At 37.8% G+C, this 22963-nt stretch overlaps 1 protein-coding gene across 2 annotated transcripts in view; it reads right to left on the bottom strand.

The window, feature by feature from the left end:
• Positions 1–2730: 2730 nt before the first annotated feature.
• DNAAF4 (dynein axonemal assembly factor 4) overlaps positions 2731–22963 on the bottom strand; it is a 68396-nt gene continuing 48163 nt past the window's right edge. The window contains exons 6-9 of one of the 2 annotated variants that reach the window (XM_068966370.1): positions 21836–21945; positions 5848–6001; positions 4715–4820; positions 2731–2843 (exon numbers count right to left, since the gene is read on the bottom strand). In XM_068966370.1, the coding sequence (XP_068822471.1) occupies positions 2731–2843; positions 4715–4820; positions 5848–6001; positions 21836–21945 (483 nt within the window). The remainder of the gene's footprint in view (positions 2844–4714; positions 4821–5847; positions 6002–21835; positions 21946–22963) is intronic. The other variant, XM_068966371.1, reaches the window with a different exon arrangement.

A 22963-nucleotide genomic window follows, 5' to 3' on the forward strand; every position in this document is an offset into this window, starting at 1 on the left:
GGAAGAGAAGTGGACGGCATAAGATGAGATGTTTAATGCTCATCACTGACTCAACAGACATGAATTTGAGCAAACTCTGGGAGATAGTGAAGGACAGGGGAGCCTGGTGTGCTGCAGTCCATGGGGTCATATAGAGTCAGACATGACTTAGCAACTGAACAACAACCAGGGCTCAACCACCAGATCTACTGGAAGCTAAGGGATGATGATATTGGACCTTTTCTGACACTCCTAACTTCAATCAACTACAGCTTGGAACTCTGTTTACTTTGCCAACTCCAAGGAGAATTCTTTGCTCAAGTTGTTTCATGAATATGGATGCACCTTTAGCTTAAAACTTCCCCAATTTTGAAGCTTGGGGGAAAGTCCCCAGTGTTCTCCTTACTTGCTGCAAGTAATAAATCTTTCCTTGTTTGACTTGGTCATGTCTAAGGACTACCATAATAATTTTTCCTTTTAACAATCTTTTACTCTAAGTTTTTATGATAACTCTATTTGGGAAGCATGCTTTTGTCATAAATCAAATGGGAATGTGCATATCTCTAATTTAACTCTATCACTACTTCAGTCTAAGACAAAAGTCCCTTAACAGAAGATTTGCTCAAAAAAGGTCAAGTAGTTCATGAATACAAATGAGTATCTATTGCTTTTAAACCAAGACTTATAGGATAGGGTCAAAAATAATAACTAACTACTTAAAACTCCCTTCTATCTCCTCCAAAAATAGATCCTTTGTGCTTAGGCTAACTATTGGGCCCAGGTTTTTGTTTCTGATTGGGATGTAATAGGAATCAGACAGGAGGGAAGGGAACAGGGCACAACCTTTAAAAGAATGCCACAGTCACTGAGGATAGAGAAAAAACTGGTTAGAACCAAGTAGGTCTAAGATGATGGAAGGTTTTTGACTACCAGCAGCCCCTAAGCCTCATTACATGCTCATTCTAATACACTAACTAAATGACACAGCCACAAGTGCCGTGACAGTTCCTAGGCAGACTGGAAAAGGCCAACAAGTGGGCGTGGCCCAATTGCTGGAAATCTCTGCCCTTTCTCCAAGATAGCAGGAATAATTCTCCCACTCGGTAGGCCTATGAAACTACCCAGCCCATAAAACTAACTACTCCCACACCCGGGCATAGCTCTCACCTTCTGAGATGGCCTGTATTCTGTCTATGGAATGTGCATCTCTAAATAAACCTGCTTTCACTTTACTAAGACTCGCTTTTGAATTCTTTCCTGCCCAAAGCCAACCAACCTCACCTGATGGCCTGTCCCTGGGATTCATTGAGACCCGGGATGTGACCATCCTCTCGTGCCCCGTTTTTCCTGCCATAGGAAGAGCCTGAGAAAAGACTAGGTTGGTTAAAGTATTCTGAATGTCAAACTGGAACATGATATACAGAAGAACCACCTTTTTTGTTTTTTCATACTTAAGATAAAAGTTCATTTTTCTCCCACATAACAGACAAGTGGTTCAGGATGGGTAAGTAGATCTGATCTGCAAAGTCATTCTGGGACCTAAGTTGATGGGTTATCTCTGCCACTGTTAACATGAGGCTTCCATCTCTGGGTCTACGGTGACACCATTTCCCAGATAACCACCTTTACTTTGGTTACATTTATTTTTAAAAATAAAAACAAACCAGGGCTGATTGTAACAAAAAGCAATCCTATGTCACCAGAAGTTCTGATAACTGGGCAGGACTGCTACTGAAGTTATCAAGAGTTGCTTTATAGAAGTAAAAGTTTCAAGGTTGCTGAACTAGGATGCTCTTACATATTCAAAAAAGTATTACATCTTTAAAAAAAAAAAAAAGACTGTTTTATGATCCACTTGAATGACATCTGATGACCAAATACTGTAAAACTTATTCCTAAAAATTTTATGGTTTTCCTTAAAAAACCCCTAAATATAATCACAGAGAATTGTGACAACTGTTATATGCAAAAGGGAAGCTGTGCTAGTTTTGCTAAATGCTTGCACCATCACAGTGATACAACACAACTGGTGGTGCAATCCAGTGCCAGTATCACAACATTCTAAGTTAACATTTCCACCCTTTGCTGTCTTATTTTTTTTTTCCTGGTATACTTGACAGTACTAGAAAACAGTCTTACTAGAAAAGTCATCATCATCAGATAGTATTATAAAATATGATCCATGCTTTGGCTACACTCCCTGCAGCTGAAGATAAGGTTTCCCAAAAAGTTGTTTTAGTAATACTAAGGTAAACTGGTCTAACCTAAAACAACAGGTGGTGGAGCAGTATTTTTTTAAAAGAAGGTTCTGTGCATTTAGAAACTAAGTGGAAACATCAATATTGATTATACTAAGGCCAAGCATTCAGACAATTAAATTGAGTAGTTAATACAAATAAAAATATTTTATAAACACAATCTTTTATTTTAAACTTCTTGTTAGAAATGAATCAATAAGTGTCCTAGTAATCACATCAACAAATATATAGTTAGTTATAAGGGAAAGCTGAATTCAGTAACAAAAAAAATCCTGTAGTAATATGAAACAAATAATTTAAATAATTATTATTTTGACTTACTTATTCAAAAACCATTCAAATCAAAATTTTATTTTCTACAGATTTATAATATTCTGCCCTCTATGGAACTAAAGACAAAGTGATTCTGTATAATCAGCCATAATATGCACAGATTTCTAATGCCTCTAGTTGTTTTGTTAAACTTAGAACAATACCTAGTTGCTTCTTGTAGTCATTTAGATTCTAGTTCTGTTCCTTGAATTATATTCCGAATCTTCTCAGCATCATTTTGTACAATTTTGTTGGATGGATCAATCTTAAGAGCAGCTTCATAATCCTGTAGGCCTATATTTATATAGCAATGATGATCAATAAAATATTTTCTAAGTACCTGTGTTATCTAGACAACATTTTTGAAAAATAAAAAAAAATCAATAAATCCATGGTTCAGCGTAAGTAATAGGTTTTGATCAGATTCCCATTTTCACATACATGTCTAGACTAAAGAAATTTTTAAGTAATTTCAGAAATAATTACAATGATTTTAACCAAGATTCAGTAAGAAACAGTAATTTTAAACTGAAATACAAATAGGCTAACAGCTTAAACTCATTAAAGCATGAACAGACTCAAAACTCATATATCAAAAGGACATTTTTATCACCTCAATTAAAAAGTAATTAATGTCTTATTTCAAAATTCTAAATCCTAAAAATTAATTTTGGTAGACTTATTCCATATTTTATATAACTCACAGACTACAGTTTGTGCTTTTTTTTTGTAGTTATCCTATCTATAATATTTCTTTGTGAAAAACTGGTTAAAAAGGAAAGCATTGTAGATTGGATGTTAAAAATATATTACTGAATCTAAATCTTTACCAAAAAAACAGTGGGAAGAATTTCTTTGTGAATAACTCTGGTGGCTCAGTGGTAAAGAATCCTCCTGCAATGCGTGAGACACAGGTTCGATCCCTGGGTTGGGAAAATCCCCTAGAGAAGGAAATGGCAACCCATTCCAGTATTTTTGTCTGGGAAATCCCACAGACAGAGGAACCTGGTAGGCTACAGTCCATGTAGTCACAAGAGTTGGACACAAATTAGGGACTAAACCACCAACCACCAAGGAAACTTGAGTTCCAGGTGCTATGGATTTGACATGCCACTTCAGGCAAATCACTTAATGTCTCCAAGCCTCCATTTTCTCATCTTTAAAATGAAGGTCCAATAAAGTCTTTAAGTTCAGAAAAGTCTATGATGCTGTAATTCCTAAAGAATGCTTACAGTGTTTCATTCCTGTCTTAATAATTTTTATCCTCATGAAGCTGGGTATGACTCAAAGAAAGAATAGGCAGATAAACCTAATTTGGATGCTTTGGTTAGAAAAATCTAAAAATGACAGAAACAAGCTTACAAACAAGTCAGAAATAGAAAACTTTATAAGCTAGAGCCCATTTCCTGGCAAGACATTATCAGGAATTAGGCCTTTAGGTCTTAAATGAAGAGTATCTGGCTGAGGGGGTATGAGAAGAGCATTGAAGATAAAACTCTGGGACAACATGAATAACTGCAAACAGTTCTTAAGTACATTAAAAATGAAAAACAAAAGAAGTTAAAACACTAAAAATCAAATAAATATGGCTTCTACATACATGCGACTGAATTAAAAACCTTAGTACATTCTCACAAAAATAAGCAATTGATCATGCACTGTGTTACATCAATTGTTTCTGAGCTTAGGCATGTATGTATGTATGTATGTCCTGGAGTAGGAAATAGCAAATCACTCCAATATTCTTGCCTGGAAAATTTCACGGACAGAGGAGCCTGGCAGGCTACAGTCCATGGGGTCACAGAGAGTTAGACACAACTGAGCATGCATATGTATATATGTGCTATCTGTGTGTCTGACCAAAGAAGCTAACTTTAAATTTTCCATTATTTCTTAAATGATTCATTTATATCCTTTATCACACATTTTTTTCCACAAAAAGTTGTCTGATATTACAGCATCTCCCTAGACCTAGGGAGATATTTATAAATTTCATTAAATCCCTTCTACAACGATTTTTAAAAATATTTCAAGTCATCTTTTGCCAGATAAGTTACAAAGAATAAATTAAATGCTAAAAGTATAAAATAATGGAGTCATCTGAATAATGGCAATGACTTTTTTTTCAGAGTATAACCTGGAACTTAAAACATTTCATCTCTTACCTTCTACATACAATTCCAGTTGACAGAATGCTGTTCCACGACGTATGTGTGCCTTCATTCTTGCATTAGCATTGTCTGCAACAGGAGGTGTCAATATTTCTAGGGCCTTACAGAAAAAAATAGGGAAAAACATAATTTCCCAATTTAAGCTTGAGCAAAAACAGGATAAAATTCAACATTAAAACAAGCCTCAGGCCCTCACCCACCTAAAATTTCGGCTTAACTGGACAGGAATTTATCAAATACATACATTTATGTTGAACAATTTTAGGACTTGTTTGACTGTTCCTATATGAGATTCATTCCCTTACCCCCAGACTTAGGTTTTGGTTTATCATTTGGAACCTTTACAGCTTTACCTTTACTAGGAGAGACGGTGAAATAGCATTAATTTAGTTAATGTTATTAATTCCAATAATAAACATACTATGTATAATGCTTTTATATTCAAATTTGGTGATTCAGTTTATTTAGTCATTCAATAAATATTTGTACATGAAATTGTGCTAGGAAAATGAAAACTGGATCATGAAAATAGTCAAATCTTCAATAACTTAATGAGATTGAAGTATGAGGACTTGTTTCCCTTCATAGTCTCAATTTCAAGGAAACACATAACAGATTTTGCATGTGAGTTTCCCTTAAAATGTTACCTTGATATGGAAAAAAAGAAGAAAAAACTAGAAGTTTAAGATAATGACATGCTATTCACAATGGAAATTAGGATATACTAAATTACTCTGAAAATATAAAAATGATTATGGAGATATCCTTCTATTATGCAAGCTGTAGTTACAACAAGTCTCTTTCTGTCTCCCATTGTCTCCAAAACTTTATTAAGAAAAAAGGTGGGTACAAACTGACTACCATTTACTAATTTCCTTTTGAACTTCAACTGAGACACTAAAGCAATTGATAAGGTATCTCTAATCTAACTTGAAGTCTCAAACTACACCAGTAACTTTTCCATAAAAAAATTTTTTTTCAGTAAAAATATGTAATAAGCAAGAAGATTCTTAAAATCATTGCATCTCAATTATTTAAATCTACCCGACAAAAGATAAAGCCATCATTTCAATCAATCATGGGAGAAGAACAATTTTAAAGCAATATATATAAATAGATACACATACCTTAGAAGAATCTTCGATGGCCTTGTGTAAATTTTTCAGTTTTAGGTGGCAAGCAGCCCGATTCAAATACAGTAGTGGAATCTTATTATTTAGTCTTATGGCTAAGTTGTATGCATTAATAGCTGCCAAATAGTTTTCTGTTGCAAACAATCTGCTAATGTGACAAAAACATAAAGAAAAACACTGTAAGACTGAAACAGAAACACAGAAAAACTATCTAATTATAACTGGCAGAGGGGATGGATGGCTGACCCCTCTTTCCTTCCTTGGATCATACACTGGACATGGCACTGACGTACCTATCCTCCAAACATCAGCGTATAATCTGAACGGGACTGGGCTCACCTCCACCTCCAAGGGCAGTTAATTAGTAACTTAAACCAGTAAACATATTTCCATCCTCCTTGCTACAATGATTGACACAGGGATGGATTTTTTACCTAAACTGCGTTTTCAGAATGAAGCCTGTGATTTTATATTACCAAAGTTGGAGAGCGAAAAATTGGGAAAACGCCCCCTGCTGGATACAAATGTAGAAAGCACACAAGGGAAAATTGTTGCTGTCGGTTTTGAAACTGTGGGAGGAGCCAGCACTAGAATAAAGCTACTACTATGGAATTATGAAAAGAATAAGGCAGAAGGAAACTTGAGTTCTTAGTGATACAGTTAAGCTGTTGGATCAAGCTTTAACCAACAAGTAACACACCTTTAGTTTTTTAGTTATGTAAGCAAATGCTGTTGCTGCTAAGTCGCTTCAGTCGTGTTCGACTCTGTGCGACCCAATAGACGGCAGCCCACCAGGCTCCTCCATCCCTGGGATTCTCCAGGCAAGAACACTGGAGTGGGTTGCCATTTCCTTCTCCAATGCATGAAAGCGAAAAGTGAAAGTGAAGTCGCTCAGTCGTGTCTGACTTTTCCCGACCCTCTGGACTGCAGCCTACCAGGCTGCTCTGTCCATGGGATTTTCAAGGCAAGAGTACTGGATTGGGTTGCCATTGACTTCTCCGATGTAAGCAAATAAATTCCTTTAAATATTGCTTATGCCTGTGCATGTTCAGTCGTGTCTGACTCTTTGTGACCCTGTGGACTGTAGCCCATCAAGCTCCTCTGTCCAAGAAATTTTCCAGGCAAGAATGCTGGAGTGGGTTGCCATTTCCTCCTCCAGGGGATCTTCCTGACCCAGGGACTGAACCCACATCTTCTGTGTTTCCTGTATTACAGGCAGATTCTTTACCCACGAGCCATCCTTTAAACATCCTTTAAGCAGTTTAAATTGGGTTTCTCAGTTACTTGCAAATGAAAGCATTCTAATAAATAAATAAATGAATTCTAATAAATTAAGTTCAAATCTCCCAAAATTCTCTTCAAATAAAGATATATACATAGTTAAAGGATTTATTTAAAATGTAATTTCTTCTCTGTTTTTCATGTACAATTCCTAGTATTTTAAAAAATACATAAACATAAGGAAAATAGAAAGTCTTTGCCAAATATAAAAGTGCCATATAAACAACATTTAGTAGTCATTTCCAGGCAACTGTACTATACACTTCACAATTTTAGAATATTAAACACAATGACTTCAAAAGCAGACCCATAAAAGCACCCTGAAAATCATGAATAAAAGGTAAAAGGACACCACACTGACATCTAACCTAAGTCTGACACAGGTTTAAAATAACCTGTACAAACCAGAAAAGCTAATTCTTGGGAACAGTTTACATTTCTACACTTGATCTTAGCCAAAAGGCCAAGAAGCGATCATTTTACATTTCTGAAATGTCTCGTATCAGCTAGGATGCTTCTGACCACAAGTAACAGAATCTCAACTCAAACTGGTTTAAACAAGGAAGGAAACAGATCACCTCACATTAAACCAGCTTAGAAGGAAAGGCTCCATACCCCATGTAATCAGTAGCACATGGGTCTTATCAAGGCCTCAGGTTCCTGCTTCATCTTGGGGCTGGTTTTCCTCATGCATGGTTCAAGGTGCCACACTCAGGCACGATATTCATTAAAAGAAAATAAGACAGTTATCTTCTGGTATATGCTTCTTGAGATCAAGAAAACCTTGCCAGAAATCTCCCAGTTTACCACCTTTCCCAAATCTCCTGGATCAAAAACACCGAGCCTTAAAAAGTATTTTGCCTTAAAAAACCTACCAGTTTCTCTCGTTCTCAGTCCTTCCACCCATTCTCTTTCTCCAATTTCACTGCTCAGTTCTATACACTGCTCTTTGGAAACTCCTTTAAATAATTCAACAATATGACCATCTTTCCATGTTAACAAATACAGAAATATACTATTTTTACAGAGATCTTCACAGAGGTTCCCTCATTTGTGCAAGGATTTCTAAAACCAGTCTGCTGCTACTGATGGACACTCACATGTCTTGTTTCCCAATATTCAGCTTTTATAAACAATACTGTAATAAACATTACTGTGTGTACATATGTATATATATAATACATACACCAGCAGTGTAATGACAATAATCTTGATATGCTGCAGTCAATCCAGAATTTATTCCTATCTATGTGACCCTAAGTCACATAGACACGGTCTACACACCTAAAGAAAATAGAGACTTGGCCTGCAAGGATAAAAGGAGACAACAAACATTGGCTAGATAATCTATTGTGTCCACTACAAACCTTCTTTTTAAATTAATTAACATTTAATTGTAAAGTTTACCATTTTAACCATTTTGAAGTGTACAGTTTAGTGGCATTAAACACAGAAACACTTCACACACTTTCATATAACCATCACCACTACCCATATCTAGAATGTTTTTATCTCCCCAAAACAAAACTCTGTTGAATTAAAGCCAAGGGATGAAATGCATTCATCTCCAGAGGGTTTGTTTCATGCTAGCTTCTATATTTACACAAACGCAAACAGTCCAACTGTCCTTTACTGTGTTTAAACTCATGGAACAGTTGTTCACAGAAGGGTTGAGGTGGACAAGCCTTCCAAAAGAGCAATAGTTTGAGAAAACTGTTCATGAGCTTGTATCTACATACTACTGTATAAAAAAGATAATAATGTTAGGTAGGTAGAACAGGGAAAAGGAGTCCAAAATGGTGGTGGCTACAAGACAAGGAAGGGAAAGCCTGCGAAAATGAAACAAAAGAAGGTCCGAGGACCGGAGTGAGGACCTCAGGTAAAACAAACAACACTCCTGGCTGGCCCAATTTACATAGGGACAGGCCCAGGGAGAGATAAACATATAAATAGAGGAGCCAAAGCTAGCTCGCTCGCTCTCTCTCCCGCGCGCTGGGGCGCTCTTCTCGTCGTGTCTTTAGATCGAGATGCCCTCACGCCTCAAAGATGGATTTTTCTGCTATCTTCTAAATAAAATAGAGCTGTAACACTGATTTGTCTAAGAGCTATAACACGGTCCATTTGAGACCTGAGAGCTATACCACGGTCTATCCAAGACCTGAGAGCTGTGACACGCCCGAGGGGACTTTAATGTCCGTCACTCCAAATCTTTGTTGTGACGAGACAAAGAATCGAGGAACATACACTTGTGTGACAATAAGAACCTACTGTATAGCACGAGGAACTCTACTCAATACTCTGTAATGACCTATATGGGGAAAGAATCTAAAAAAGAGCAGATATATGTATATGTATAACTGATTCACTTTGCTGTACATCTCAAACTAACACAACACTCTAAACATATGTATGCCAATAAAAATTTTTTAAAAAGAACCACTATAGGAGGTTTAATAGGAAGAAATATGAAATATTAAACATTTTCTATGTTTGCATATATATTAAACTATAAATGCAATGAACATTATATTCCTAAAAGTTTAACACCAGTACAAACATTCAACAAAGCATAATTTGCTTTATGACTTTCAAAATTTTTCCTGAACTCAGAAATAGCTGAATTTCAAAAGGAAAGGGGGAAAAAAATAAACCTCAGTCTTAGGGGCAGTAGCATGTGAACAACAAATTTAAACACAAAAGCTAATAACCAGTAAGTCTCGCCTGATGGCTCCAAATAAAGCAATGACAGTGAAAAGAATTATGCAAAAATACTCATTGAAAACATACTGAGTCCTTATGGTACTGCCTGTACAGAAAAACAGAAGAGATGTGGACAACTGCAAACACTACCATCATTTTTACAAAGATTGATTGGTTTCCACTGCAAAGAAACATCATGATTGGCAATAGCCAGCAAGGCCAAACATTTTGAGCAACAGTTGAACATAAGAGCAGCCATAACAAGCAGAAGTGATTAGAAAGAAGCAATTTGGAGGGAAGTAAAGGAAGAGACAGAAAAAGAAGTTAAAGAGAATCAAAAGCAGTGGGGCTTAGAAACACAGCAGTGGAGGCCAGGAGTAACATATTCCAACAGAAGACACAACAGCTCTGTGTGTGGGCAGGAAGAACTCTAACAGCACCTACTCCTCAAAAGATTTTGAAGGCCCTTGTTTCTTTCAACATTTTATGCAGATAGAAAACATTCTTGGTATTTCAAGAGCTTCTAAAATTGAGTATTACTACACCTTAGTGAAAGAACATCAACCAGTACAATTTAGCACTCAGGATATAAGGAGGAAAAAGACGCTGTACAACTAAATAAAATGACAAGTTAGGCCATAATGGTGACTGCACTTCAACTGAATATTCTGGGTTGTAAAATGCATACAATCAATCAACAAACAAAATCATAATTATGTCAAACAAGTTATTTTAGAATATGGATTCTAAACTTCAAGTCAGACAAAAGACAGTGTAAGAAAACTGTCTTATCTCTACAAACAGACAGACTTGGAAAAAATGCAGCAGAGCAAGGCAGGTTTGGCAGATCTGATCTGAAAGCAGGCAGATCCAAGAGGATACTGAGAGACAGTTCTCCACGGGTCTTCCATGCTCCTGCATGTCATATGTCAACAGATGCACCGAGGGCTTTTGCTTGGGACTATCTTTTCATAGATGTTTGTATAGCAGACATCCTTGGATGACAGAGACATGGTGTCTCTTTGAGGCAAATAATAGATTTGTTTGCTGTTCAGTATAATAAAGATATTATCACCCTGTGAGGCAAAAATTGGACAGGTTTGGTTATAATACTCTTGTAAAAAATTGCATTCCTTAAGCTTGGCCTTCTCAGCTCTGGTACAAACCTACTTTGTGTACAGCATCTACTTGGGTCCACTTCTGCACTGGCCCTATGGGATTTCAGATGAAGGTCATACTATGTGACATGCCCTGAATAGTAAAGTCCTTCGTGTTTGACTCAAGAGTCTCCTGACTTCTGCCAGCATCTGTGAAACTGTGGTAAGCTAATTCTTCACAGTTCTTGCCAGGGCATAGATCCAAACCAAAGTACCAGAAAGAAATTCAATCTGGCAAGCAGAACCATATCCTGTGTTGGGAGAAGTTCGTAACAGGTGGTTAACAATCAGCATCAAAAAGTTCAACATGACGTAAAAGGAGATCCAGACAGGCAGACAGAGTCCAGCTACAGAAAATTCACAAATGGCAAGCAAACAGGGATTCAGACTGGCACAAGTTGGCACTAGGCGAGTCAGTGAGCAAATGGCAGGTTCCTACACACAATCCTGGGGTTCAGAAGCAGAATTAACCTGGGTGGCAAGAGAAAAAGTAAAAGCAAATTGCAGCCTCAGTCTTAAAACTGGAGGATTAGGCAGGTTATTAATGCTGGCACTTAGGCCAAGAGAAAAAAAAAAGAAAATTCAAACACTAGAACTGGTATAGGTAATTTTATGTCATGACAATAATATGCTGCTGGGTGCTACTAGATTGCAGAATTACATATAGTTAGTTTCCTCCTATCTAACATTATAATTTGCTGTACAGAGTGAGGTATGCAAATGGGATTCAAGTAGTCCTGTGTCATGAGAAGAAGAAACTTTCAGTCTGTGGTTAAGACAGTCCAAAAAAACTAATGTTGAAACTCAAGTACAGAGGAACACAGGTGGGATAAAACAACGATCGAGCTAACCTTACATGACTAAAAGTGTCTGGAAGGGTAGTTATTCACAGATTCTGAGTCATGTAAGGCCGTTAAATAACAACACGCCATGTGAACATCTAAATTAGAGCACAGAGACTGTTTTATGTGAAATGTTCTCAGTAAAAAGCTATCTGCTACAATGTTAATTGCAAAAGGTAAAATGTTTTCATTAACAAATAAAATTACCTTAGTTGATTTATTCTCCTGAAATGTAGATTTGGCATTTAAAACTAAAGATTGGCAGTAAAAGACTAGGTAGAGAAAAATGAAAACATTCTATGGCTTTTTGTCTTTTGAGAAAGAGTAGACTCAGACACAATCCCGTGAAGAGTTTTCTCAAATGATTGTTCTTTTGGAAGGCTTGTCCACTTCTACCCTTCTGTGAACAAGTGTCCCGTAAGTTTAAACACAATAAAGGATAGTTGGACTGTTTATGCCTGTGTAAATATAGAAGGCTAACATGAAACAAAGCCTCTGGAGATGAAAGCATTTCATCCTTTGTCTTAAATTCAACACTGCTTCTGAATGGCATCTATTACGTCTGTTTCTATATTCTGTACTGTGTTACATGGCTAAAGAGGATACATTTCTCTCTAATAATTACTACCTTTCCTTTTATCTGTTCATACTTGGCACTATGATTAGCTATACTTTGTTTCTCTGGATGTCACTAGTTACTAAGTTTTCTTACATCTCTCCTCATTTTTAACTCTCCTATTTTGCTACTCTTTGTATCTAACTGTAGGCAGCACTTTACAGCATCATCTTTTAGGATTTTAAATAGCTCAGCTGGAATTCCATCACCTCTACTAGCTTTGTTCATAGTAATGCTTCCTTTGGGACTTGGCCATCTTTACCCTACATCCTAACTGGTACAAAAAACCAACAGAGACTAAGGTGATTATAATTTACCAGTCACATTTCACCACAATCAGGTACACTTTTTGCACTAGGTTGACACCAATTCAATGCTTCTGCCAGTTGTCATATGCACACACACTTCTTTTGCTGAACCTGTGAGCAAAATTCCAACACTAGCTCAATGATCTTATCTGTCTTTTCCATTCAAATCGAAATCCCATCACTGGTATATCAGAAATAAAACCAGGGCTTACCTGGTGGCTCAGTGGTAAAGAATCCTCCTGCCAATGAAGGAGACACAGGTTTGATCCCTGATCTGGGAAGATCCCACATGCTGTGGAGCAACTAAGCCTATGTCACAACTACTGAGCCCATGTTCTAGAGCCCATGAGCTGCAACTACTGAAGCCACGTGCCCTAGAGCTCACACTCCACAGCAAGAGATGCCACCGCTATGAGAAGCCTGAACATCGCAACTAGAGAGTAACCTGCACACTGCAACTAGAGAGTAGCCCCCACTCACTGCAACTAGAGAAAGCCCATGCAGCAGTGGAGACCCAGCATAGCCAAAACATAAATACATAAATAAATTTATCTATAAAAAAAGAAATAAAACCAGACTAAACACTGTCTAGGACCATTTAGCCAGGCCCAGCACCACAACACATTGTGCCAAATGACTTTCTAACTATGTCCAACAACCTGTCATCTTCGGGCACTGATCAAAAAGCAGCTGCTTCTAGCCCTCACACGAAAGTTCACATTTGCTGGGTTTTCCTGTTGTCATCCCCCTCTATTCCTTTACACTTTCTTACTTGTGATTCGAGCATAACTGACTCCAACTCCCACCGCCATCGTTTCTTAATCCTCAATTTTTCCACACAATGCTTCTTCAAGTACATTTGGCTCTGCCTGGAGGGCAGAGCTATCCCTACCACCTTCTCCACGGAGGATACCCTCCCCACATCACGGGAGGGGCTAGGACCACAGGCATTCTCCAGATTCCTTCTCCCAAGTTTCAAGCTATAATTCTCCCTTAATGAAAAAAGAAATCATCATCCTTCAGGACTCTGACATCTTTACCCTATAACCTCTGGCCACTGTCATCTAACTGGCTTTTAAAAATCATTCTTCTCTTATTCATTGAAGTCTTTGATACCTGGCTCCCAGCATCTGTTTCCAACCCAATTCATGCCATAATTCCAGAGGATTCTCAAGTTTAGGTATATAACCCACTTATCAGTTTAGCCCTGAAATACCTGGGACTCCTTAACTCAAGGTGGCAAGAATACACAATAAATATACAAAAAAGATCTTAATGACCCAGGTAACCACAATGGTGTGGTCTGGTCACTCACCTAGATAGAGCCAGACATCCTGGAGTATAAGGTCAAGTGCACCGTAGGAAGCATTACTATGAACAAAGCTAGTGGAGGTGATGGAAATCCTGCTGAGCTATTTCAAATCCTAAAAGATGATGCTGTTAAAGTGCTGCACTCAATATGCCAGCAAATTTGGAAAACTCAGCAGTGGCTACAAGACTGGAAAAGGTCAGTTTTCATTTCAATCTCAAAGAAGGGCAATGCCAAAGAATGTTCAAACTACCATACAGTTGCACTCATTTCATATCCTAGCAAGGTAATGCTCAAAATCCTTCAAGCTAGGCATCAGCAGGATATGAACCAAGAAATTCCAGATGTACAAGTTCCATCACTTCACAGCAAATAGAAGGGGAAAAAAAGGAAAACAGTGACCGACTTTATTTTCTCGGGCTCCAAAATCACTGTGGACAATTATTGCATCCATGAAATTAAAAGATGCTTGCTCCTTTTAAGGAAAGGACAAAAGGAAGGAAAGCTATGACAAACCTAGACAGCTATTGAACAGCAGAGACATTACCTTGCCAACAAAGGTCCATCTAGTCAAAGTTATGGTTTTTCCGGTAGTCATGTACCGATGTGAGAGCTGTGCCATAAAGAAGGCTGATCACTGAAGAATCGATGCTTTGAATTGTGGTGCTGGAGAAGACTCTTTATAGTCCCTTGGGCTCCAGGGAGATCAAATCAGTCAATGCTAAAGGAGATCAACCCTGAGTATTCATTGGAAGAACTTCTGCTGAAGCTGGAGTTCCAATACTTGGGCTACCTGATGTGAAGAGCTGACTCACTGGAAAAGACCCTGATGCTAGGAAAGACTGAGGGTAAGAGAAGAAGGGGTGACAGAGGATGAGATGGTTGGATAGCATCACCAGTTCAATGACATGAATTAGAGCAAACTCTGGGAGATGGAAGACAGAGGAGCCTGGCATGCTGCAGTCCATGGGATTGCAGTCAGACACAACTCACTGGGTAAACAATAACACCCTTAACACAAATGACCTTTCCTTCTCTTTTGCTACCCACTCCAGGACCACCTCCTGGACTTGTCATCACCTGATCTGTACTACTTCAGTGATATCAAACTCTGGAATCCCAGTCACTGACTAGAACTTTCTATCCTGCAAACTATCCCCTCATCAATCTTCAACCTTATAGTGTCCTCTAATGTCTTAACTAACGGCTCCATTTTCCTTAGTCCACTGGGTCACTATGGCACCTCTTCCTTTCTAACCCAGCCTAGATTTCTATTTTTTAAAAATAGATTATTTTTTATTTTTTTGGCCATGCCGCACAGCATGTGGGATCTTAGTTCCTGGCCAGGGATCAAACCCAGGCCTCGTGCATTGGAAGCGCAGAGTTTTAACCTCTGGATTGCCTGGGAAGTCCCCCAGCCTAGACGTCATAGCTAGATATCTAAGCTATTTTTCCAATCTGGTCCTTTGTACTACTAGTCTTCTGTTGTACTTGTCCATCAAAATTCCAATCTTGGCTCAATGATCGACTCTTAAATCTGAAACACCAAACACTATTTAGAAGATAAATCATATAGCTGTCCTGAATAACATCTCCATGAATTCATGCTCTCTAACCTAGTAGAGACCTCAATAGTGCCCACTAAGCAATTTTTGTCAGAAACTTATCTAGTTTCACGTTTGTCTTCACTTTCTTTCCTTGCACCTCAGAAAATCAGTTCAGTTCAGTTTAGTCGCTCAGTCCTGTCTGACTCTTTGTGACCCCATGAATTGCAGCACGCCAGGCTTCCCTGTCCATCACCAACTCCCGGAGTTTACTCAAACTCATGTCCATTGAGTCAGTGATGCCATCCAACCAGCTCGTCCTCTGTCGTCCCCTTCTCCTCCTGCCTTCAATCTTTCCCAGCATCAGGGTCTTTTCAAATCAGTCAGACCTTCACAGCAGGTGGCCAAAGTATTGGAGTTTCAGCTCTAGCATCAGTCCTTCCAATGAATATTCAAGACTGATTCCCTTTAGGATGGACTGGTACAGTCTAAGGGACTCTCAAGAGTCTTCTCCAACACCACAGTTCAAAAACATCAATTCTTTGGCAATCAGCTTTCTTTATATTCCAACTCTCACATCCATACACGACTACTGGAATAACCACAGCTTTGACTAGACAGACAAAGTACTGTCTCTCTCTTTTTTTTTTTTTATTTTACTTTACAATACTGTATTGGTTTTGCCATACATTGACATGAATCCACCACAGGTGTACATGCGTTCCCAAACAAGAACCCCCCTCCCACCTCCCTCCCCATAACATCTCTCTGGGTCATCCCCGTGCACCAGCCCCAAGCATGCTGTATCCTGCATCGGACATAGACTGGCGATTCGATTCTTACATGATAGTATACATGTTTCAATGCCATTCTCCCAAATCATCCCACCCTCTCCCTCTCCCTCTGAGTCCAAAAGTCCGTTATACACATCTGTGTCTTTTTTGCTGTCTTGCATACAGGGTCGTCATTGCCATCTTTCTAAATTCCATATTTATGTGTTAGTATACTGTATTGGTGTTTTTCTTTCTGGCTTACTTCACTCTGTATAATTGGCTCCAGTTTCATCCATCTCATCAGAACTGATTCAAATGTATTCTTTTTAACGGCTGAGTAATACTCCATTGTGTATATGTACCACAGCTTTCTTATCCATTCATCTGCTGATGGACATCTAGGTTGTTTCCATGTCCTGGCTATTATAAACAGTGCTGCAATGAACATTGGGGTACATGTGTCTCTTTCAATTCTGGTTTCCTTGGTGTGTATGCCCAGCAGTGGGATTGCTGGGTCATAAGGCAGTTCTATTTCCAGTTTTTTAAGGAATCTCCACACTGTTCTCCATAGTGGCTGTACTAGTTTGCATTCCCACCAACAGTGTAGGAGGGTTCTCTTTTTTCCACACCCTCTCCAGCATTTATTGCTTGCAGATTTTTGGATCACAGACATTCTGACTGGTGTGAAGTGGTACCTCATTGTGGTTTTGATTTGCATTTCTCTAATAATGAGTGATGTTGAGCATCTTTTCATGTGTTTGTTAGCCATTCATATGTCTTTGCTTTTTAATATGCTGTCTAGGTTGGGCATAACTTCTCTTCCAAGGAGTAAGTGTCTTTTAATTTCATGGCTGCAGTCACCATCTGCAGTGATTTTTGAAGCCCAAAACAATAAAGTCTGACATTGTTTCCACTGTTTCTCCATCTATTTGCCATGAAGTGATGGGACTGGATGCCATGATCCTTAGTTTTCTGAATGTTGAGCTTAAGCCAACTTTTTCACTCTCCTCTTTCAGTTTCATCAAGAGGCTTTTTAGTTTCTTTACTTTCTGCCATAAGGGTGGTGTCATCTGCATATCAGAGGTTATTGATATTTCTCCCAGCAATCTTGATTCCAGCTTGTGCTTCATCCAGTCCAGCATTTCTCTTCATATAAGTTAAATAAGCAGGGTGACAATATACAGCCTTGATGTACTCCTTTCCCGATTTGGAACCAGTCTGTTGTTCCATGTCCAGTTCTAACTCTTGCTTCTTGACCTGCATACAGATTTCTCAGGAGACAAATCAGGTAGTCTGGTATTCCCATCTCTTTCAGAATTTTCCACAGTTCATTGTGATACACACAGTCAAAGGCTTTGGCATAGTCAATAAAGCAGAAGTAGATGTTTTTCTGGAACTCTTTTCCTTTTTTGATGATCCAATGGATGTTGGCAATTTGATCTCTGGTTCCTCTGCCTTTTCTAAAACCAGCTTGAACATCTGGAAGTTCATAGTGCCCGTACTGTTGGAGCCTGGCATGGAGAATTTTGAGCATTAGTTTGCTAGCGTGTGACATGAGTGTAATTGTGCGGTAGTTCCAGCATTCTTTGGCATTGCCTTTCTTTGGGATTAGAAAGAAAACTGACCTTTTCCAGTCCTGTGGCCACTGATGAGTTTTCCAAATTTGCTGGCATATTGAGTGCAGCACTTTCACAGCATCATCTCTTAGGATTTGAAACAGCTCAACTGGAATTCTATTACCTCCACTAGCTTTGTTCGTAGTAGCGCTTCGTAACGCCCACTTGACTTCACACTCCAGGATATCTGGCTCTAGGTGAGTGATCACACCATTGTGATTATCTGGGTCGTGATTTCTTTTGTATAGTTCTTCTGTGTATTCTTGCCACCTCTTCTTAATATCTTCTGCTTCTGTTAGGTCCATACCATTTTTGTCCTTTATTGTGCCCATCTCTGCATGAAAAGTTCCTTTGGTATCTCTCATTTTCTTGAAGAGATCTCTAGTCTTTCCCATTCTATCTCTATTACAACTTAATCTTCCAGTATTTTCTAGACCTCAGTAACCAATCCAATAGGAGAGCACATTCAGCTATGTGCACTTCAGCACTCTCAGGCCTCAAGGAAGAGCAATTCATAGCCACACCACTTGGGCTGTCTTCACTAAGGCGAAACAATCGGAACAAAAGGACAACAAGAATTTTATTCATCTGTGAGGGTTATACAACACTATCTGGAACAAAAGCTTTGTAATCATACTGACGTGGGACTGAATCCTGGTTTTATTTATAAACCACCACTTTAGCCAAATTTCTCAACCTCTCTAGCCCTCTTTCTATATTTCAGAAATTTGGGGTAAAGATAATAATATACAACTAGCTATACTGTTAAAGGAATTAAAAGAGCTAGTTTGTGTAAAGCTGCTAGCTTTACGATAAACATTTGTTAAATGAGTGCAAAAGCAGTGGTTCCTAGCTAACTACAGCAGTAAGGATTTAATGAAATTGTATGTGCAAAGCTCTGGTAATCTATCACAAGCTATGAACATAATAACTGTGATTATGACAATGACAGCTTAAAGACAAGCAAATGCAATTAAAGAAATATTTAGACTGGATATATCTGAGGGGCCGGGAAGGCAGAAGGCCAGCAGACTGGGTAAAAACCAAGGGGAACTTTCATTTGATGTGCAGTGTAAATTTTTTTCAAAAGGCATATCTTTATTATAACGTGTAAAAATGAACACAACTTTTAACAAAAGGAAAAAGAATAACAAAATCAAGATAATCCATTCACCATCAGCCTTGACTGAGTTTTCCCCACTCTTCTTGAGGACATTTCAACCACTTCTTTTGTCTCATCTGCACATCTTTTTGAATCTTTTCTATTTGTAAAGAGGGCTTGCTTCCCTGGTGGCTCAGATGGTAAAGAATCTGCCTGCAATGCAGGAGACCAGTTCGATCCCTGGGTTGGGAAGATCCCCTGGAGAAGGGAATGATGAACCACTCCAGTATTCTTGTCTGGAGAACTTTTAGAGAAGAACAAGACAAAAAAAAACTCTTAAAAGTTTCTATTCCGTCGGCTTCTGGGAGTATTTCTGTGTACTACTTTATTTTACCAGATCTTCAAATACTGGTGGATCACAGGGTTCTAGCCTTAGGCCACTACTCCCCTTTATACCCTATTTGTAGATACCACATCTACTCTTATAAATCAACTGCTGCATAAATGCTGATGACCTCCAAATCGATAACACAGGGCTGGACTGTCCTCTGGGTTTCAAACTTGCTGGACACTGTCAGCTTGACCAAAAGACATCTCTAACTCAACATATTCAAAACTGACCTTACCTACATTCCCTCCTAACTGGCCCTCTTTTAGTGTTCTCTAATTCAGTTGGTGGCACATAATCAATCCTTTAAACTAGAAACCCAGAAGATGTCCACAACTACTCTTCTACTCTTCAACAGTCCCTCAGAAGTCCTCCCTATTTTACCTCCTGAATATTTCTCACATTGCCCTTGTCTTCCCCCCTCTACAACAATGTCATTGTTCAAGACCTCCACCTTAGTTACTGGAACATATTTTCCTCCACCTTACAGAATAAAATTTAAGAATAATACAAGGCCATTGCCTATTTTTCTAGGTTCATGTGTTATTATTCTTAGCTTCAAATTTATGTTTTATCAAAAAGTAAGCTACCCATAGTTCCTGGCCTGTATGTCACACTATTCTTGTCTCTCAACTTTTGCTCACACTGTATCCTCTGCCTAAAATGAACACCTTTCTCGCCCTTCCTCCTGAAACTCCTACCTATCTTTAAGAGGAACTCAGGTGCTATATTCTTTAGGAAGCTCTTCCTGAAACTACCTTCCTTCTTTTAAGGTTAAGTGCCCCTCTTGTGTACTTTCATTTTACCATGTGCCTTCTAAGTATTGCACTTTCCATACAGTGTTGTAGTATTTGTATATGTCTCTCTCCCTATTTCTGTAGTTCAGAGCCTACCCTACAGCCTGACAAACCATAAATAATCAACAGATATTTATTTAATGGTTCAAAAGGTTGAGAGGAAGGGAGAGAAGAAAGAAGAGAAAGAGGAGAAGGGATTACTCTTGGGAGTAAGAGGAACAAACCTGTGAGCCTCAGGCTTCTGTTTAGAAAAACTCAACTCCAGCTCAACTCCACAGATCAATCTCTGGTGGTGTTTTAGATAAGAGAAAAGACCAGGAAAGAACAGAGAACAGATGAGACTAGGAAAACACAAGATAGCCACATTCTAACTCCCCAAAACCTGTGAATACCTAAAATGGCTAGTTAGAAAGAACCTTGCAGATGTGATTAAGAATTTTAATGTAGGAGAGTACCCTGGATTATAAATACAAGGGTGTTTATAAATGAAAGAGGGAAGCAGGGGAGCCAGAGTCAGAAAAGGAGATGTGACTATGGAAGCAAAGGCCAGAGTAATGCAACTGCTGGTTTGGGGCCATAAGCCAAGGAATGCGGGTGGTCTCAAGGTTGGAAAACCCAAGGAAACAGATTCTCTCCTAGTCTCCAGAAGGATTGCACTGGATACTTGATATTAGCCTAGTAAAACCCATTTTAGACTCCTGGCCTCCAGAACTATGAGATAATAGATTAGTATTGTTTTAAGCCAATAAGTCGGTGGCAGTTTGTTATGGCAGCAACAGAAAAATAATACAAACATACAAAATAAGATATAATAAATAATATCTACAATTGCCTCAAAATATGAACTCAAATTGCCACAGAATGTACCAGAATTCATTATTTTTGATAACTGTCTAAAATTTACAGTTACATATAAATAAATAAAAAGATTGTCTAGACATAAAATGATAATTTATAGATGGATTTGATAATCTTTTATTAGAGGATAATTGCTTTATACTGTTGTGTTAGTTTCTGCTGTACAATGAAGTGAATCCACTATATGCGTGTGTGTGTGTGTGTATATATATATATATATATATATATATATATATATATATATATCCCCTCTCTCGAACCTTCCACCCCACCACTCCATCCCACCCATCTAGGTCATGACAGCAACAAGCTAATCTGATAAGCTTTCAAAGCCTGATATGACTAATCAAAGTAATTCTAGTTTTGAAGAACCATGATTTTAAGGGAAGTATTAGCAAGGACTTATGTCAAACACTGAGCAATTTTAAAAGGGACTTTAATAAGCAGTCTAAAAGATGTTATATTTTTTCATTTCCATGACGTTTAAATACAAAAGCAAATAAAAATAAGAATCTCATTTAATTGTTATAGGATCTAACTTTTTAAACACAGAGGTGCTACCGACATAATTGGCATATTTCTTCCCAACAATCACATTCACACATATGTCAAGACATCTAGAAAATGTTATAAGTACTAATATACACATAGATTTATAATAAGTCTCATGGCCAGGGTGCAAACAACTTACTTTCCTTTGTCCTTCAACCATTCTGGGTTCTTTTCCTCTTCTTTTAAATCACAAAGTTCAGGAATATCAGTATTCATTGCTCTTCGTGCCTCTGCTTGTTTATGTAGCCACTGAAATGAGAATGAGTTTAATGAAGGACACAAAGGTATTATTTTATTAACCATTCCTTTTAGATTTCCCATCTTCCCACATAACATGGAAATACTGTTTGTTATGCACTGAATGTTTGTGTGCTCCAAAAAATTCGTATGGTGAAGCCCTAACCACCTATGTGATGGTATTTGGATCTATGGCCCTTGGGCGATAATTAAGTTTGGATGAGGTCATGAAGATGAGGCCTCCAAGACAGGATTAGTATTCTTGTAAGAGGAGAAAGAAACTAGAGGGCATGCTCCTTTCTACACCCCACCCCCATATCCTCTCAGCCTCCAGAACTGTGAGAAATAATTGTCTGTTCTTAGAGCCAGCGAGTCTATGTACTTTGTAATAGTATTCTAAGCAGACTGATATAATATTTGATGATGACGATTTTAAACTTCCAGCTTTTATACATTTTCAAGTTTTTTTTTTTTAATTTCACTAGCTGATTAAAATCAAATATATAACAATTTCTAGTTCAAACTTTGTCCAAATTTCTGGTAGTTTATGTGAATATTATTTTACTTTTCTTTATAATATATATGTATTTTTACATTATAAAAATATATAATTTTTTAAATGATTATAATTTTATAGTTATAGAAATCCTTTTATAAATAATGAAATATAGAAATATATTGCTATTAAGAAAAAAGTTAATATTTATAAATTATCATTGTATATTAAGAAATTTCAATTATTTTCACAACTTTTTAACTGAGAGAGGTATCAGTTCATACCTTATAGTAAAAAATAAATAAATAAAAGCAAGTTCTTAGAATTCTTAGTGCTTATACAACTAAATACATGACATTCAGAATCCCAGAGCTCAGGAATTTATAAATGAAAGATATCAATGCCAAATGTCTTGACATTACTAATTAATTGTAAGAATATAGTTGTAATAAATCTACAAATCTTTTCTTACCACAACACACATAGCCCAAAGTTTACAAATTATGGAAAATGATGTATTTAATAAAATAAATG

This window comes from Capricornis sumatraensis, chromosome 2 (assembly GCF_032405125.1).
Source record: "Capricornis sumatraensis isolate serow.1 chromosome 2, serow.2, whole genome shotgun sequence".
Taxonomy (NCBI): domain Eukaryota; kingdom Metazoa; phylum Chordata; class Mammalia; order Artiodactyla; family Bovidae; genus Capricornis; species Capricornis sumatraensis.